The sequence below is a fragment of the Garra rufa genome, chromosome 10 (assembly GCF_049309525.1).
Source record: "Garra rufa chromosome 10, GarRuf1.0, whole genome shotgun sequence".
Classification (NCBI taxonomy): domain Eukaryota; kingdom Metazoa; phylum Chordata; class Actinopteri; order Cypriniformes; family Cyprinidae; genus Garra; species Garra rufa.
Window position 1 is genome coordinate 22,148,769 of NC_133370.1, and position 20,509 is coordinate 22,169,277.

Here is a 20,509-nt window from a genome sequence, read left to right on the forward strand (position 1 = left end):
ACTATCAGCCAAACCCTGTAGGGTTACTTCATTTTGAAAAAGCTGCAGCTGGAAAAATCATTTCAGGAGATTGCACAACAGCACGTCACTTTATTAGATGTGTACTTACACTTGATGGCACATCAGCTACTGTCTTTGCTGTATTTTCCTCTGTGGAGACCGTCTGTGGTCGTACTCTGTACATCTGTACAAAACACAAACATATACAAATCATACATAGATCCTTTATTCTGTTTAAGCACTAATAAGACTTCCAAAATATCTGCAGAAGGGTTTCAGTAATGCTTTGACATGGTGAATTTCACAATTACTGATGAAATTCAGTTAGAAATAATCCACTAAACAAAATTTATCCCTCACCTCAAACCGTTCAAGATCCGGCTCATCGAACGAACCTGGTAGTGCCATGATTGAATCTGTCTCGACTTCTTCTCCATGAAGACTGGAGATGAACAGGCTGAGACACAACAGCCCTAGCTGCACACTACTCTTCATCCTGCTGCTTTCTGCAGCCCAAGCACACTTCATCTCTGCTTTATACTCACATTTAATCAATACCACATGTCCAAAAAAGGGGTGGCAACACATTTTCCCTGTAGAAATTTTTTTGAAACACACTGCTTAGATATATAATGATTTGCGGTCTAATACTTTGACACATGATAATTAATCATAAGTGAATGTATTGCCGAGAGGCGAAGAGAGGGTCCAAATTCCAATGTACATTATCTCATAAGGTTCTTATTAGGGTTTTGTTATTGATTTATGACTTAGTTTGCAGGAAAACATATGACAGCCATTGCACAATAAGCACAATATTTTTCCTTAAAACAAGCGAAAAGTGATGTTTCTCTTTCTCTTTAAGGACTGGGAAAGAGTGAGGTAGAGAAAAACTTAGGGTACCTTGGCCTTTCTGTGCTATTGTTTTAAATCAGCTGACTGGGTCTACATGTGACTAAGCTTAAGTCTGAAAATGTTGGAACATTTACATGCCTTAAAGTCTGAATTTGCAAATTAGGGACATGGACAGCACTGGTGGGACTAAAGAAAACTGATTTAAAAATGATAACAGATAATATCATTTTAATGTGTGTGAATCTGGAATTAGCATCAACCAAAACAGCAAAGCAAAGCTGGATTAAACTGATTTTTAGTACTTTGATTAACTGTGAAAATGAATTTTGTGTTTCTGTTTTACCATCTTGGGTCTCTTTTGGTCAGTTACCCGGATGCACAGCCACATTGGAGATACTGTGAACAACAGCATGGATTGCATGGTTAATGTACCTACTAAACAAGTTGTTCTGCTAATTTAGGCTGCCTAAACCACTGAAAAAAAAAAAAAAAAACATGTGGAAGTTGCTAAATCATATGAAGAAGGACTTAGTAAGCAGGAAAGGGCACACTATTTTGACAAACTGAAGTTAATAGGTGGTAAAGATACATACGAGCAGTATTAACTACCAGAAATGATAAGAACAAACACGAATGTTGTCAAAATTCTTGCCCTGGAAATCCTGGTTCAGTTTGGCCAACCACAAACGCCTTTTGTTCCTCAGACAGTTATTTACACTCTTCTCCTTGATTAGTTACAACTTTTGGGAGTCTATAGTACTCCAAATGTTTTTCACAGTCTGATCGATTAGTATAGCCCAAAACATGCCATTTTTAGCAGGAAAAATCAACAAAATATGCAAGTTCTTTTGGTTCAGTGGCATTGTTTACATTCAGTGCCACCAATATGGATGATTGATGGCCAGTCGTGAAAACACTCTAATTTAAAGCTACTAAAACCTAATGAAATATGTCCCAAAACTAACTACAGAAAGACATTTTTTAATGGTTATACTTTAAAGTTTTGTAATGGTATTTGTATAGTGGAATGGTTTAATGTGACAGTTTTTTTTTACAGCTAACAAACAAGTGTGGCTAAAACGACAGCAACGTTTAAATCCACATTCCCTTCATTCTCAGTATGGTATCAGTGTTCAGAACGTCCAAAAAGTGGATTAGCAGCACTGTTGCAGCACTGCAGGGCTCCGTGTGCCGGAGGTTGGCAGATTTCAGGTCAGGGGCGGAGCCAGACGATGTAAACATTCGGGGCTTAGCCCAAACCTAGGGGGGTCCGGGGGCATGCTCCCCCGTGTAGATTTTTTTCCCAATTACGTCAGCTAAATGCACTATTTTTCAGGCTGTTTGAGATAATAGAATGCCTAAAAATCTATACAATTTCTGGGAAAATGATGATAGTTAGGATACTCAATAAAAAAACAAAAACAAACAAAAAAAATTCACCCAGTAGAGCCTACAAGAGGAAATGAAACAAAGTTGAAGTTATTTTAAAAAAGTAATAAAAACTGAGTGAGTGTTTTAACGCAATTTTCTCACGTCATGGGATCACAACCAGGGTTCGAAATTAACTTTTTTGATCACCAGCCAAAGTGGCTGGTAACTTTCTGAAGTTACCAACCAATCAGAATTTCCATTAGACAAATTTTTACGTGGTGAAAATTAGGGGTGCAACGGTTTAAAAAAATTAAAAGTAAAGAAATACGAATAATCTATCTAACTAGAAGCAACAGCACAAATAAATACAATAGAGTAAAGATGCAATAAAATAAACTGATTTTTCGGGGTTTTTTTTTTTTAAGTATGTCTAACATTAGTTTTTAGGTACAGAAGGCCCCCCTATGCCTGACATTTCCTCTAAAGGTGTTTATTTTTAAACTTTTTTTATTAACCAAAACATTTGTTTTGCCTTTTTATTCTTCTAATGCATGTTATAAAAAACCTCAAACAAACAAACTTTAAATTAAAACTATACTTTTGAATTTAAAAGAAAACCCTCTGCTCAGTTCTAACTTTTTAACATAGGCTATATACAGATTTAAATCTCCTGAATTCTTTAATTCAGAGATTCTTTACAACTTCAGAGTATTTTTTAAGCATTTAAGCATTCATTATAAAACACTCACAGGACAATCATTTTGACAACTACGAAAATACTTTAAAATTTCACGCAAAAGTACTATGGATCAGAGCCCCGAAAGCATGAATAGTTTGTGAATCAATAGCGGACTTATGTTTCATGCAGCCAAGAGATGAAGTAGACACCTGTTTTCCCGCGGGGGTATAGGTTACTTTTATGCAGGTTTTTGCGGGCGTGAGTGGGGCAAAACATAAATGTGGCGGGCGGGAGCAGGACGAAATAACATTTCTGCGGGAGTAATATTTGCGTGCGTTCTGAGGCGCGAGTTTGCGCGCTTCGGATGAGCGCACACACAGATCTTGTCACTTCTCACTGTGCGCGCGGGTTTGCGTCTTATGGCTCTTAAATGTTGAAACTGGCAAAGCTTAAATGAGTTTAGTTTAAATCCAGATAGCAATGTGTGCAGTTCAGGTATCACCTGCACACGAGCACTATCAGCACCCGGGAGACGACGGAATAATGACTGCTCATATTACAGCATGCGGCACTCGCACTAATTACGCTAAAAACCTAAAAGATTCGGGGCTTTTGACAAAACATTCGGGGCTTAAGCCCAATTAGCCACCCCCCCGCTCCGCCCCTGTTTCAGGTCTCGTGGTCGTAAATGGCATGAGACCACAGCAGGTACACGCGCCTGCTACACACGCGTTCCGTTCCCAGCGTTTCTCCTCAGAGATTCTTGATTTTTTTGGTCAAACTTGTCAAAAGGTTAACTTCGAACATTCCCGAAAGACGCGGTATTGATTTGAAGCGGTCTGCGGACATCCATAATGAGTTTGTCTGTAAATCTTGACAGCTTTGCAGTCGCTGGTCCAAGAGAGCTGACGTAAGCGACTGAGGTGAAGACGCGACGGTAAGTGCCGCATCTAAACTAGTTATTTCCAATTGATTAATTTTACGTCTCTAGTATTGTTTGTCAGAACAGAAAAAATGTATTATGACTTGAGCTGTCTTATGTAGGCTACGAATAGACGGGCATCTTATTTTATAAGTGGTTTGTTATCCAAACTCGGTTTGAATAACTTGTTTGTGAACAGTAGCCTTTCTTTATTTTTGTTAACTCGACAATTAAAGTTATGTTCTCATTTACTCACCCTCATGTTGTTCATTTTCTTCTGTGGAGCGCAAAAAAGATGTTAAGCAGAATGATATAGGTTCAGTCACCATTTACTTTCATACTATGGGAAGAGATGCATCGAAAGTGAATGGTGACTTGAGTTGAGGCTGAGGTGAAAATAGTATGACAAATGTAGAACTGTCATTGTAATGCATAGCAACCTTCTGACAGATGAATTGCTGTAATATCTCATGAGCAAAAGCTTTGTGTTTGCTTTCACTGTTGGCTTAGCAGATGGTGCTGAGAAATATCTGTTAGTTAGTGTGCCTACGAAAGCCTAGGTTTAGACTGCTTTGGACACCAGTGTTGTTTTATTATTATTTATACACTATTTAGTATTTTTTTTAAATATTTTGAAACAAGCTTTTAACCTTCTATATCCAGTTTTCATTTTATTTTAGGTTTTAGTATTTTTATGTAGCATTCCGTTTCATTATAGCTAGTATTTTTTTTTATTCCAGTTAAATGACAAGGCTTCTAATATATGTTATTTTAACATTATTCAGTTAGCAGATGTGTAATATTTTTAGTTTTAGTGACAATAACAACATTGGGGGACATATCTTTCTGATTAAAAAAAAACAAAAACTAAATTTACATTTTCATATTCTGTACATCACTGTATAGTGTTTAAGGCAAGGTTACAACCCAAGGCATGTGGGAAAGTTTATGTATTCTTTATATGTCATGTCAGAATTATTAAACATCCACAGGAGTGGATACAAATAACATTGTTTTTGGGGTCTTACATCTCAGGGCCCTTATTTCAGCTACAGGCTGATTTAACAGCCTTATGCAAGAGGGTTTACTTTGGACTTTTGCACCAGACTGTATTATAGTTCTGATTTCATAATGCAACAATGTTATAATCACAAGATTATTTTGTCTTCAGATTTACCTCCCAGTTGGAAATTGTTGTTGTCAAAGCATTAAAAGATCCTTGTTGTAGCTTGAAATTAAAAAATAACCTCATAAAACAAAACAATATATGACACTTGTAACTTCAAACCCATTATGAAGCCAGTGGCGCAGCTGGGTGCCAAGCTTTTGATGTTGTTAAATGACTGCTCTTTTTCTATTACTGTCCTCAGCTAACAGTCAGGACAGGGCAGGTATCTTGTTAGCTGTACAGAGGTGAAGGATGGGGCGTAAACTGGATCTCTCTGGTCTGACGGATGTGGAGGCCGAGCATGTGATGCAGGTGGTGCAACGGGACATGGATCTTCGCAAAACGGAGGAGACACGGCTCAAGTGAGTCTCATGCACCCTTCATGCATCACTTTTATGACTCCTCTTGCTCAAAACCACACTAGTACTGTTCAAAAGTTTAGGGTCAGACTCAGTAAGATGAAAAAATCTATGATCATGCAAAAAATGTATCAGTTTCCACAATGATATTAAGCAATATAACTATTTTCAACATATTGGCTGCTAAAAATGCAGGTTTGCCATGATGGGAATAAATTTAAAAACAGCTGTTTTAAATTGTAATAATAATTCACAATATTATGTTTTTTTACTGTTTTTCTTGAAGCAATTACAGAAATAAATGTAATTAAATAAGGATTTCAGCTTAAACATTTGGCATTTTATTGGTTGAGCAATAAGAGACTTTTTCAGAAAAATGTAAAAATCTTATTAACCTCAAACTTAGAAAAAAACCATAATGCTAAATATCACCACATTTTCTCATCAAAAGTTTGTATATAAACAATTTTAGCATCATCTTTCTCGTTCAGTCATTGCTAGAGAGCATAAGGAAGTTCCCATCATTCTTTGTCATACTTTAAAACAAAATGACAGGAAGGGCCCTCCCTTCCCTCTTTATCCATGACTCACTTCCCTGAGCCCAGCATGAATACGGTTTCAGCTTTGAAGAAATCTAATTCTGACCTATAGTTACAGTGCCCAACATAAATAAGTACACCCCCTCTGAATAAATATAAAAGATGTATTTTCTTAAATGTTCACTAAAATAATTCATGGAAAGATGGCAAAATTGAAATGTATTAAACATATACTTAATAAAAACAACAAAATATATGCCAATATTTTCTGTAAGATAAGTAAATTAGCCAATTTTGTTTAAATAAAGGATTGCAGAAATGAGTACACCCTAGATTTAAATCAGCAAATGGATAATATTCTAGTGCTTACTACGTCCTTCAGAACTTAAGTATACTACTCTGACCCTTCTTGGCACTTAGTGTACAAGTTGTTGTGTTGCTCAGCTCGTCTCTACAGAATCCCCCAGTAAAGACTGAGTGAAATACATGTCTACTGAAGGATTTTCACCTTGGGAGAATGAATATGAATCATTGTCATGCTGAAAAAATGCCCAATAATGCAGTAAATGAGGGGAGCGTAGCATCTTCAAATTTCAAAGTTTTGTATTACTTCACACAGTAGTGTGTGCATTCATGACAGCATTGATAAAGCACAACTCCCTCACACCTTCAGCACTCATACATCCCTATATAAGAGCTTTACTACCACTAAACGTCACTGTGGGTACCAGGCACTTCTCACTGTACTCCTCCTCTAGCAACACCAGAACATTTTGGATGCTTTTGGATCTGAAATGATTGACTTTGTCTCTTAAGACCAGAGTTTGGATTCCCAGAAGTCTATATTCTGTAAACATGGGCCTGGGAAGAGGTTAAAGGAGTTTGTACACAGTAGTCTGTGAGATAAAGTGTCACACTTTTCATAGCTTTTGCTGGCTCTGAGACACTTGCATGGTATTTCTCCTGCTCTTTTCCTAGCAAAAATTTACTAACCATTAAATGAAAACTTAAAGTGAAGACTGAATTATTTTAGGAGCCTTGTCACAAGTCCATTGTTTTGAAATGTCAGTGTTACTTCTGCTATATTTGCACACTTAAAACAATATTTTGGTATTCTTCTTGTACCATTGTCCTATTTAATGCTAAGAAATAAGTCACCTGGCAGTTGTCTCTCAAAGTGGTTCCATTGCTGCCAGCATTAAGTCTAAGTAAGCCAAAGTTTTGGTTCAATATACTTATCCCTAAAAATATCCTTAAACCTATACACTTTTTAAATTTTTTTTAGTAACTTTCATGAGGGAGTCATTTTTGCAATCCAATATTCTTCTTTAGTTATTTATCAAGCAGGCTTGTTGAATTATATCTCAAAAGAACCCTAACATGTCATCTAAGTAAAGAGTAATTGCTGATTTTTTTGTTAGGTTTTAGAGGGGGTGTACTCATTTATGCTGTGCACTATATATATATATATATATAGGCATTGTTATTCATTGTTACCCATGTTGTATCTTGGTCACATTAACCCTGTATTTCTACATTAACAGGTTTTTGTAAATGAAAAGGCCCTCTCTGTTTAAAAAAATATATCTTTGGAGTTCTTATTTGCTGCACGTCCCAGCAAGTAATTGTAAGAAACTGGCAAAAAACATACCTGACCTGACTTTTAGCATTTTTTAATATATTGGTTCCCAAAGGACAGAACATAACCATCATCTTCATTTATTGTGTTTAATGTGTTTAGTCTGTAATCTCTGTTTGACTTCCTCTCTTTCCCTTAATGTTTTGACTTTCTTTAAAAAAAAAAAAAGTATGGCACATTGGCACAAAGAAGCACATTATTCATCACAATACTTTGGGGTGAGAAAAACACTTTGGTTAATGACTTAGTTTGGCACCAGGATTGTATCTTACCGACAGACATGCACTCTGGCCGTGCTAATCTCTCGCTCTGTTGTTGAAAACGCTTGTTTGTTTGCTGGAACAGGAAGTAGGAATAATGGCATAAGAATTAATTTGGAAAAAATAAAAACAAACAATGCCTCAGTGTAGTTGTTTTATGCTTTTAGGCATTTTGGGCTTTTCGGCATCTAGTTTGTAGCTCAAATGCAGAAACACACTGGCGTTATATGGTATGTAGTCAAAAAAAGAGACTCTTCAATTTAAAATCTGATCACAGGTGCTTACAGGAGACACATTTGAGATGTGTGTTAATGCCCAGTGTGAAGATCTGTCTTGGATGTCCACTTGTACAGTTACTGAATTGCTTTAGATGGATGTTAATAAAAATTTGACTTTTTCCGAATTTAAGTGCTTTAATCAGGTCCCCGGTACATCTACTAACCCAAAAAACATGAAAAAAAACCCCAATCAAGTACATTTTTTGGTAAGCCTTTCTCTGCAAGTTTCTGAAAAAACAAGCTAAGATTTTGCTTCTCCCATGATGTAGAAAGGGGACCTTATTATAACATTATCGCCTCTTAACCTGCTTGTTTCCACCCATGGCACCATCATTGTGTTTTTGCAAACGACAACAGTGTACCAGTTGTAATGCCATGGCAAAAGTTTGAGCAAATCATGCTAACTGTTCTGTCATTGCCTGCACTGTATTTAGAATCTCAGCCTCAGAGGAGACAAGAGAGCAGTGGATTTATTGATTTATTTACTGTATATTATCTAATGTAAACATGTGATATTCTTCCCAAGCAGTTTAGCCTCACACACATAACCAACTATTTTTGTAACTTGTAAATTTTTGTGTTTTAACATAAACTTGTATATATTGGACAGTTTAAGTGAAATAAGACATGAATGAGACATACTTAGTTTAGTACTCACATGCTGTGTGACAGCTGCTTTCCGTGTGCGTGCTTCGGATGTGTGTGCTCAGACTAATATGGTTCAAAACGCATGATTGCAGTGTGATAGCATGATAATCAAAAGCAAACAGATGTTTTTTGCATAGTGTCTGAGCTGTAAAGGCGCAGCCCTATTCTGATAAAGGGAGTGGGGAGCAGCAACTCATTTGCATTTAAATATACATGCACAAAAATAGTGTGTTTCTGCTTTCACTCAAAAAAGGCATTTTTAAAATGATATAATAAATGATCTGTGGAGTATTTTGAGCTGAAACTTCACAGACACATTCTGGGGACACCTGAGACTTATATTACATATTGTAAAAAGGGTCATAATAGGTCTCCTTTAAACATCCCATTTTATGCAGACAGCATTTTTTTCTTCTCCCAAGTGTGTTCTGCCTGCATGCATCTAGCTTTTCAATATCCTCTCTGACACCTGGGGAGCATCTCTGAATTTCAAATAGAACTGAGGGAGTTAGAGAATGGAAGAGCAAAAAACAAGATTATTAGAAAAGCCCCTCTGAGTAAAGACAGGAAAATACACTTAAAAAGTATTTTTTTTCTCAGGAATTCCATCTTGTAGGAAAGTATTTGTTTTGGCAAAGTAGTAAAAAAAAAAACACTGGAAAACCAATTAAATGCATTATCAAAGCACCAGATATCCCTTGACAAGAACAATTGTTCATTTTTTACTTTGCATGATCAAGGCTAGGAAAATGAAAACAAGATTATATCCATTTTATGTACTTTCCAAATACCAACTAGGGCCTACTTTATGCAGAGCCCTGCTTGGGTACAACTGATATAAATCAGCCTGTGGGAAAAATCTAGAAAAACACCCTAGAGTCAGCCATCTATCCATGCACTCATCCATGATTTTCCATTTCATTAAATCAAAAATTTCAAACAGATGGCAGATTCTGTCATTTTTGTGAGGGCACTGTTAATCCATTACATGGAGAGGAAATGTGATGGAACTGCACACAGAACATAGTGAATCTAGGCAGACGTTTTGGCTTGTAGCAAACTACAGTGGGTCATTTCGGCCCTGGACTATACAAACAATTATGACAGGATTGTTTCTTTAATTACATGCTGATCCATTTGTGTGGCTACCATTTTAAGCTGCTTTCGTTGGCGTCCAAATCTGATTCCTTATGGGAGTTTATTTAAATTAGAGAACTTAAGAGAACTATTTAACAGATTAATGTGAGCCATTCCCAGCATACCACATCTTGTTTTACCAACTGCTATGTGTCGTTGTGGTGCAATTACACTGATCTACATTAACAAGATGTTCCAGGAATAGCTCATGCACTGCTGCATTGCTGGAGTCTTTGCACTAACACAACAGTAAATGGTTTGAGATCGATCTTCCTTGTGTGTGTGCAGAAAACATGTAAATCGTCATGCAATTATTCACACAATGGCAGAAAATTACTCATCATTTATTGACCCCCCCCCCAAGTCTTATTTTTTTCTCTTTTAAAGTTTAACTTCTCAATTAAATTTGAGTACTCGAGTATAAAGAATCCTCAATTGCATTTTGCCCTTATTGTTTTTATATATGTATTTGAAGTCTATTGTTCACTTGGGTCTATTTTTATTACCACAAAACAATTATCTGATTACTCAATTAATTGTCAGAATAATCAACCGATTACTCGATTACAAAAATAATTATTGACTAATATTAAGTAATTTATATATTAGATACAATATTATCAGTTACTGTAATTTTGCTCAGACAAAAAACATTTTTCCAACCAAAGTCAAAGCAGAATTAACTTTTAACGCATCTTTGAGCAACTCTGAATGAATCCGTGTTTTTAAACGAAGCGATTTAGATGAGTAAATGATTCAATGATTCACTCATTAACACAGTAGCTGCGTCCAAAATTGCATAATTCCCTACCATACTCATAATTTATTGACCCCCCTATTCATATTTTTTCTCTTTCAAAGTTTAATTTCTAAAAATCCTAGCTTTCAAACCTTTGCATGTGTAATGTTATTGCTGTTTTCATGTTTATTCATGTTATTTCATGTATTGCAGGGATTCACAAACTTTTTTCAGTCAAACCCCATTGACATAAAATATTTAATTGAAATATAAATCATTAATTATTATTATATAATAAATAATAATAATAATAATAATAATAAAATAATCATTTTAATGATTTATTAATTATTAGCTTTTTATCAACTCAATGAAATCCACTGCAGTTCTTACATTAACCCTAGTTTGGAAAACCCTGGTGCTATGTAATGTTTAATGCATTTCATGATGTTGACATCAAAGAATGAAATTGATGTGTAACACTGTGGTACTGTGATTGATGTGGTACATTTAATAGTAAGTTTAAAGCAAGTTATGTAAAAAGTAATCTAAAAGTACTCAGAATACATTACCTAAAACTAATAACCTAGCTTACATTACTAACTACAATTTTCATCATCAATAATCCTACCTGATCTCATGATGAAAAAGTGCCTGTGTAAGCTGAAAGATGTTTTACGTCACATTCTCTTTTGTTTATACTATCAGGTAGGTTTAGGTGTTGTTTAGATTGTACGTTCATTTTTAAAAATAAACATAAAACGTACCATATGTACATTCATCTGTTCCGGGGGAAGAAAAAGGAACACCCTCTTTGCGCCACTCAGTGGATATTTCACATTGAATATGTCACGAAACATACGTGGCAGTACGTATTTCGCATCTTGCGAAAAAGTTCCCACAAGTACGTTTTCGTCATGAGATCAGGTTGTATAATCAGTAATAGACTACAATTTGTGAGTAATCTACCCAGCTCTGGTTATAGATACTGTATAACAGGCATGGGGAAAGAAGAGGATATGCATAACTGTACTGCAGTTGCAGTATCTAATGTATATAACCTGTCATTCATGATGGATACTGGTCTATCAGATGACTTAGTAAAAAATATTGGCTTCGGTTGACCCCCTGTTCCTCACACCTGCGCCCAGTCTGGCTATCTGGCATGAGTCACTTAGTAGACCTTCGCTTGGATCTGCACCTACTGGCACAGGACACCTCTGCTGTTCTCTGCCAACAGCTTGCTTTGTAAACAACAGACCATGTTTCTGAGAACTCAGTGGAAATGGCCTGCTGAGTATCCAATTATAAGTTCATTGGAGAGACCCCTGATGGGGTATCATCACCGTGGGCGATTGTAGGGACATGAAATTTGTCCTGCTCAGTCAGTAAGAATTTTTCCGCTATTATCTTCTTTTGTGCTTTTTGGCTGTAAATTTAAATGCATCTTGCCACTGATTCATTCTAGATGAACTGGTGGAATGCTGTTCGTAATCTCTGGTTTATATCTGTAGGGTTTGAATGTCACATTTAGAGATTAATCTACAAACTACACGCATCTTGGATTTGGGGCAAGAGTTGTTTTTCACTGCTTTCAAGCATATGCATGCACAAAATGTCCTCAAAGGGAGGTTTTGGCACAAATTTGTCAGCAAACTATTTCTGTGTGCACAAATAGAAGCAAAAATGCAGTGTTACAACATCAACATCACTGTAATGTATTATCTGCCCTGGTATGTGTATTATGTCATTACAGCCTTTGTTTGCTTTTTTTTTTTCAATTTTTTTCTTTCCTGTCTGTCTGTTTTTAATCTGCTGAGATTATCCTCAGTTCCCCTCTCTCGGTATTCACTGGAGCCGATCCGTTCAAGCTGTGGCTTTAATCATTCATAATGATTTCCTGTTGGCATTGTTTGGAGAGACAAAGTAAATGCCACACCTCAAGCAGAGATTTTCAATACAATGCTTCCTCTCTAGTTTTTCATCCCTCTCTTCACCCCTCTTTGCCAGCTCTTTTCTCTGTGAGTCATAGGTTTGCTTTTAGTATCATGACACATTATTTAAAATGACTTCAATTTAGGGATGCTCATTTCGGTTAATTTTCCTGACCGACAACCGCTGCTCGTTATCCGAACATTAACCGTTAACTGATAAAATTAGAATAATAAATTAGTTTAAAATAAAAATAGAATGCACGAGTATCTGTGATGATACATTAAAAATACAAGCAAATGTTTTATTTTAACGTGCAAACAGCAGCATACAGAGCAACAACAAAAACTGTATTGACATATACTTAAATTATCACGCATCCGCAGCGCTTCTGAGAACAGAGAAAATCTGAATGAAAAAAAAAAAAAGAATAATATAAATAGGCCTACACTAAATATGTATAAATTAAATAACTACCTAATTAAGATGACAAAACTAAAACACACTGAATCCTTCTATGCGCTTTATGTATAGCAGGCCAGCCAATACCTCAGTGTGCCTAGTTTTTAACATGTCCACATGCTGTACGGATAGGCAGGACCGCTGCCTGTTAACTCTTAGATCCGAGAAAAAAACACCATCACAAAAATCCTTTCAATTTGCGGGACTTCCATCCACTGTCATATGCGTGTGGAGAAGCGCGTGTTTTACAGCGTTCAGCAATAGCCAATCACAGACATGTATGTTGATTCGATTATCACTGTGGCCAATCAGAGGAGGCTATGTTACAATCCACTCACCAACCAAAGTGCCGGTTTCAATTTTGCTGATTTCTACACTTTCGCGAACTCTCTTATTAAAACAAAGAAAGTGTTGGCATTATATAAATAAGAGATTAATTGTGCAGTGTAAAGGTTATTTTATTACTTTTTAATAACTAATATTACTTAAAATAATACAGCCACACTGCTCGTGTCGACACGCGCGCGAGTAAACAGATAACTTACAAATAGCATTATTTCTTTCACCATGCAGCAAACGTAAAAAAAAAAAAAAAAGAATAGAAAAAAACCCTTTTAAACCGTTTAACTGATAGTAATAATCGGTTAAAATTCTTACTGTCGGTTAACGGTTAAACGGTCAATATGAGCATCCCTACTTCAATTTCAATATTTAATTTAAAAATGTTATTTTTGTATGTATTTTTGACTTGTATGGCTTAATATAATGTAAATGATGTCTCTTACTGAAATATGTAGTAGATTCACATTATTTAAAAAAAAATCCACATAGTTTTATACATATTTTGGACTATGGGGGCATCCTTATTTCGAGGAAATGAAATGGTTGCACTCTGTGAGGTGCCTTTTGCTATTTTTACAGCAACACAATTCGGAAAATAAAATACTGCCCTCCAGGCATCCTAGGTGTATTTGATTTCCTTCTTTCAGACGAATGCAATTGGAGTTTAAAAATTCTCCTGGCTCTTCCAAGCTCTATCATGGCAATGGGTGGGTGTTTCTCTTCATCACTCCAAAACAAGTCCAGTTAAGTGCATCCATCCATAATAAAAAGTGCCTTACACCACTCCAGGGGGTGAATAAAGGCCTCTTGTAGTGAATCACACTTTATTGGACTTGTTTTAGACGGTTGAAGAGAAACAACCGCCCATGATAGAGCTTGGGAGAGCCAGGTTAATTTTTAATATAACTCCAATTGGATTCGAGTGAAAGAAGGAAGTCATATACACCTAGGATGCCTAGAGGGTGAGTAAATAATGGGCCAATTTTCATTTTTGGGTGAACTAACCCTTTAAACCAAATGCCATGCCATCGATTTTTTCCCCACAAGGATTCTATCCCCACCCACCATGCTGAGAAACTCCTTCAGTGGCTGTGGTGTCATGACAAGCATTAACATGTTTATATCCGGCCAGGATGGCATCTAGCATTGCTTGTCTCTGCCATTTGTAAGCTCTTTTAGTAGCTGTAGTCGACTGAAGTGGAGAGAACAAAGACGCGGGTTTTTAGAACGTTTTATTTGTCCTCACGCATCTTCCCATTGTTTTATCCTCTTTTTATCACTAGGAAAGCAGTGAAGACTTTGTATACATTTTTTATTTTCTGAGTTGTGTTGTGGTAAAAAACTATTTTTAAAATGATTTGTTAAAAAACATAAATCTTTTTTGGGTTTTCTACTACATATTTCAGTAAGAGACATTATTTACATTATATTTAGCCATGCAAGTCTTAATACCTTGGGTTCTCTTTAATAAACAAAAAGTTAATAGCCAAATTCAAAGCAGAATTAACTTTTGGGCATCTTTGAGCAACAGTGATTCAGTGTTTTTAAACGAATCAGTTCAGATGAGTGAATAATTCAGTGATTCACTCGTAAACACAGTGGTATTCACAATTCATTCGCATTGAATGAATGTAGTACATTCAGAATACATTCGTACCATCCACCTTTTTCTTCAACACGGAAGTAAGCCTATGGGTGAGACTTACGGCTCATTATACGCTATATGGAAATAACGAGAAGAATATCATTGTGCAGTAAACGGTAAAACAGTTTGCACTACAAACTAGTGTTAATTTCGTCACCTATTTTTAATTTAGTCTTAGTCTTAGTCTTGTGCCAAATGTCCTTGTTAGTTTTAGTCATATTTAGTCATTCACATATCTTTTTTTGTTAGTCAAGTTTTAGTCGACTAAAAGTCTCGTCATTTTAGTCTAGTTTTAGTCAAAAGAAAACTCAAGGTATCTTAGTCAAGTTTTAGTCGACTAAAAGTCTTTTAATTTTAGTCTAGTTTTAGTCAAAAAAGAACTCAATATATTTTAGTCTAGGTTTAGTCAAAAAAATTGTAGTCTTTTTTAAAAATAACACATTATTACTGAGATTATTACTGATACACATTTCAGTAAAAAAAGTGTTTCACATATCTCAAACATTGGTTAAATGTCATAATTACCTGACAAAATACACTTGTTGAATGATTTTTGTTGAATGCAAATGTTAAACGTGTCTGGTTTTCAATTTCTGATTTAGGAGACACATTCACAAATGATTAACCCTTTCAGTGGTGAGTTTAAAATATTCTAGCGGACCCCTGAGAGTGAGTTTTTTTTAAGCGACCGTTATTTTAGAACGTTCGTCCTTATTGTTTCCATGGCGACGCATCAAGCTTGTCACGTGATACAACACAGACACAATAACACTGTATGACAGATAGATCGCTTTTATTTCCTTTTTCCTTTTTTATCCAGAATACTCACACACTTGCTTACCATGCCATGAACTATCTAATATTCCGATTCACAAATATGTGTGAATTAGTATGTTTTGTCGTTTAAAACCCTATATAAATGATCTGGATCGTAATGTGTAACGTGAGATGGGCGCGGCCATGTTTGTTCGCGCTGCTGTTCAGAGTCCTGTCAGCCGTATTTACAGCACATATACATTCATCCGTTTCTCCCGAAATACATGCAAGTAGGTGGCTGGTGAACTAGAAGAGGAATAGAGTGAACTTTTTAGTTACTTAGCCTGTGTATGTGATATGAATAAAACACATCGGCAAAATATATTTGAATAGATTGTTATTTGCTGCTTCCATAGACCTATGTGTGTATTTTACAAACTCTAAATGTCTCCTTTTACTAGTACTTATGTGTATTTAAATGTCTGAAACCTAAAATATGCGTTATGTGGTTAAAAACACTGCATAGTTGTGATTATATGACAAGCGCAGAGCTCGTCCGTCTCTGGCTCAGCGCCAGCCAGTTTGAATATTTTAAAGCCGTAACAGCTGATGAAAAAGCAGAGACGATTGTAGACGAAAATGAAGAGAGATTTTATCTTAGTTTTTATTTTATGCAAAACATTTTCGTCTCGTCTTTTTTCGTCAACAATAATGCATGTTAATTTAGTCTTAGTCAGCGTTTTTGGACAGTGGTGCAGTCTTGTCATCGTCTCGTCTTAGTCATGAAAAAAAAGGTCGTTGACGAACATATTTCGTCTCGTCTCGTCTGACGAAATTAACACTACTACAAACCAGTGTTTTCATAATAATATGGTAAGTCACACCAATTTGCAATATCAAGCAGAAAAACAAGCTGTTTTGTACAGCTAAAAATAGTTGGACGCAGATGAGACCAGAAGCCAGACCCATAAAATTGACAAATGGCCACAGCCACTCTTACAGGAAGAAAAAGGTGGATATAGAACAGTTTTTTTTAACTGTCACTAGGTAATTACTCTCTTGGTAGATACTTCTTTTGAATATGTGTTTTTGGATGTAGCCGCTCATTTGTTTTGTTGTAGAATCAATCAGCATTTTTAATGAAACAGTTCAGTTGAGTGATTGATTCAGTCATTCACTCATAAAGACATGTGGTCACTTTTCATCACCTATTGGCGTATCAGTGTAAGCTCCAGATACATTTACTGGAAAATCCCCACCACTAATATATATATATATATTGCCTATTTACATTCATTTAATCAATTGCCTTCTTACTGCTGTACCCTATAAACCTTACAATTCTGATGTGTTAATCATAAGCCAAACGTTTAATTCATATCCTAAAGGCACATCAGTTTAATTAAGCAGCATCAAATCTAATGGACCTAGTCCAAACAAAATGTGTATGCTGGTTGCAACCCTCTATTAAGCAGTGTTAGGTCTCTTGTCTCTCTGCTAAATGTCAGAGCAATTTTGCTCTGAATTGCTCTCTTCTCTCTGGAGGCTGCAGTACGGCTGGAAAGACAGATTTAAGACGTTGAAGGGCAAATGCAGCACATCTGTCAACACGCAGATGTCCTTTGAACATGATCCACTTATAGGGCACTACAGCCTGATTTACATAGAGATTAATTATGTATGTTTTTAATGCATCAATCTAATACTCAGACAAATATGCATCAGCTTAAATACCATTTTACTCAAATACTTTACATCACAGTTGTTTTTCTATTTTCTACTCTCTCTCTCTTTCTTTCTCTCTCACTCTCTCTCTCTCTCCCTCGCTCCAGTGAGATGAAGAAGGCATTGGTTGAGGAGGGCAGTCGGTCTGTTTTGCTGTCGAGGCAGCACAGGTTTAATGAGCGCTGCTGCATCCGCTGCTGTTCTCCCTTTACCTTCCTTCTAAACCCTAAACGTTCCTGCCTGGACTGTGGCTACAACGTCTGCAAGGGCTGCTGCACCTACAGTAAGAAGGACAAAGCCTGGCTGTGCTCCGCCTGCCAGAAGACCAGGTCAGTATTGCCACGCTAACCACTGTTGTGGTATAGAGACAGAATGAGCGCGAGCTCCGTCAGAGGGGTTTTGTGGGAAACACCTGCAGGTTTAAGGCTCATGATGCATGATACAGTACGGTATTGGTTATTGGTTGATTATTAGATATTTTTTTAATTGACAGTATCAGTCAGTATTGAATATTTAATTGTGCATTCGCATTTCTCATACAGTATAATTTATTAAGAGTTAAATCTTTTTAAAAATATCCATTTTTCATAATGTACATTTTAAGTTTGTGATGCATAAATTCACTTGTAACATTTAATTAAATTTATTTCAGTTTTATTTAGACAAAATAGTATACAATATTCAGTCTATTCATCTATTAACTGAAGACTGAAAGTCTGTTCTCAGTAAAAACAAAAACATTATATATATATATATTAGGGGTGGGCATAGATTAATTTTTTTAATCTAGATTAATCTAGATTAAATCTTGGAATTAATCTAGATTAATCTAGATTAAAATGGCTAATTTGAATTCTGCTGAAGGCATTCAGAATATGTGTGCTACCCAAATAATGACTTAAAGTCTTTGAGAATGGATCATAAAGCTCATAAAGCTGTTCTATGATAATTTGTTGATGAAAATAAATTATGTTCAATTAGATGTACTTGTGTTTACTAACTAACTAACAATGAAATTATTTTTTCTCCCTATTAGATTGTGTTTTTTTAACGTCAACACCTACCCAACCCATTACATGTTACACCGTACTTTTATTTTGACAGGTTGCCGTGAAGTTTCTGTGTCATACAGTATGATATGATGCTAGTTTTCTCAAATGAAATGGTAAAAGTGACACTCACAGCAGTTTGGGAGATTGAGTTTATCTGTTCATGTGAGATGAAAATGCCAAAAATTACCGGGAGCGTCACGTGTGTTTCAGTATGCGTGTAGTAAAAGCTCGTCTCCGCAATGCATACATACAGCTAGGGCTGGGCGATAAAACGATAACGATATATATCGCGATAGACAAGAGATCGATATCAATAAAAAATGTGTTCGATAAAACGTTCGATATTTTGTATTCTTCGTCGGCCCGCCCAGCCCCCCTTTAACGTCCAGTTAATTTTATTTTCTATATAGCGCCAGGTGGTCACAATAGAAGTTAAGGTTATCTTTTCTACAGAACGGGCCCTTGTTGTTGTATTAAACAAACTAAATAGCCTTATGTTATTTATCTTATTTACACGACGGCATGTGATTTGTCTCTACATGATCGCGCGTTTACAATGTCTCCTCACAGACGGGATCGCGGACTCCATTCATAAAAACGGACTTTACTATAGGGCGGAATGCCGCGGAATTCGTCGATTTTTGGATCAATAAATCAAAAGTTGGTCTGTTAATTAATTCAGATCGCGATATGGACTAGTGTCTGTGAAAACTTAAATGCAAAAAGACCGTTTCAATATGAATCCTGCATGTTCCATTTGCCTCTATATGTATGAATGGAGGAGACGCGTTTTATTTTCACTACACGCATAATGCACACGTGACGCTCCCGCTAATTTTTGGCCTTTGCATCTCACATGAACAGACAAACTCCAATATAAATACATCTCCAAAGCTGCTGTGAGTGTCACTTTTTGTAAATTTTAGCGTTTCATTAGTGAAACTAGCATAATTCATACTGTATACACACTGAAACTTCACGGCAACCTGTCAAAATAAAAGTACGGTTTAACATGTAACAGAACAATATTAGTCTTGTATTACTTTGTACAGTATAATGTAGGTGTTTATATGTTCACATTTAAATAATTTACATAAAACAATATATATGATAAAAAATAAATAAAATAAAAAAGAGTCACCACTTAATTGTTGAAAAAATACTATTATTATTAAACCTTTTTTAACTGAATATAATTTTTCTTCTATGTATTAATTTTAACAGTAAAGCTCCGTTTATTTTTATTTTTAAAAATAAATCATTGATTTTGCTTTCATTTGATTATCAGAAAAATTAAAACAAGAATTTCTGAAAAAAGCAAAAGATTGTAGGGCCCTATTGTTCAAAATGTTGAAAGTTTTGGACTTATTTTTTCACTGAAATAAATGTTTTCGTTATTACACAAAGTAGGCTAAAGTACCGGGAAAGAAGTAACATTGGCTACTGGAAACCAGCAATCTGTGCAGCAATAAATATTATCAGCCAAGTACTTTGCAACAACCTCTGACCTGCGGTCAAGCCGTACTTCCGGGCCATACATTAGCTTGACCATTCACTTCATCGACAATGAATGGGGTTTGAATTGAGGATTAAGAGATAATTAAGTGTATATTGTGACTTTAGACTTATGTTTACATTTTAATTATTTGAGTTTTCCATGGTTGTTGAGATTTCTGTCTTAATAACTGAGGGGATTATGATCAGAGGAAGGTTAAGTTTAAAATAAAAATGTTTGAATGTAATATATTTTTCTCCTGGTCCTTATTTTAAATGGGTCATAAAAAATATCAATAATTATCGATATCGACCGATATGAAACACTGATATCGTGATATAGTTTTCAGCCATATCGCCCAGCCCTACATACAGCTAGGCAAACGGAACATACCGGATTCATATTAAAACGGTCTTTTTGCATTACAGTTTTCACATACACTAGTCCATATCGCGATTTGAATTAAGTGACTGACCAACATTTGATTTATGAATCCAAAAAACGAC

The 20,509-nt window shown here is 35.8% G+C and overlaps 1 protein-coding gene across 2 annotated transcripts in view; it reads left to right on the plus strand.

Annotated features, from left to right (window-relative positions):
- Nucleotides 1–3,616: 3,616 nt before the first annotated feature.
- The window catches only part of myripa (myosin VIIA and Rab interacting protein a), a 39,769-nt gene continuing 22,876 nt past the window's right edge, over nucleotides 3,617–20,509 (plus strand). For both annotated transcript variants that reach the window (XM_073848968.1, XM_073848969.1), the window contains exons 1-3: nucleotides 3,617–3,842; nucleotides 5,198–5,357; nucleotides 17,564–17,785. In XM_073848968.1, the coding sequence (XP_073705069.1) occupies nucleotides 5,248–5,357; nucleotides 17,564–17,785 (332 nt within the window). In that variant the 5' untranslated portion in view covers nucleotides 3,617–3,842; nucleotides 5,198–5,247. The remainder of the gene's footprint in view (nucleotides 3,843–5,197; nucleotides 5,358–17,563; nucleotides 17,786–20,509) is intronic.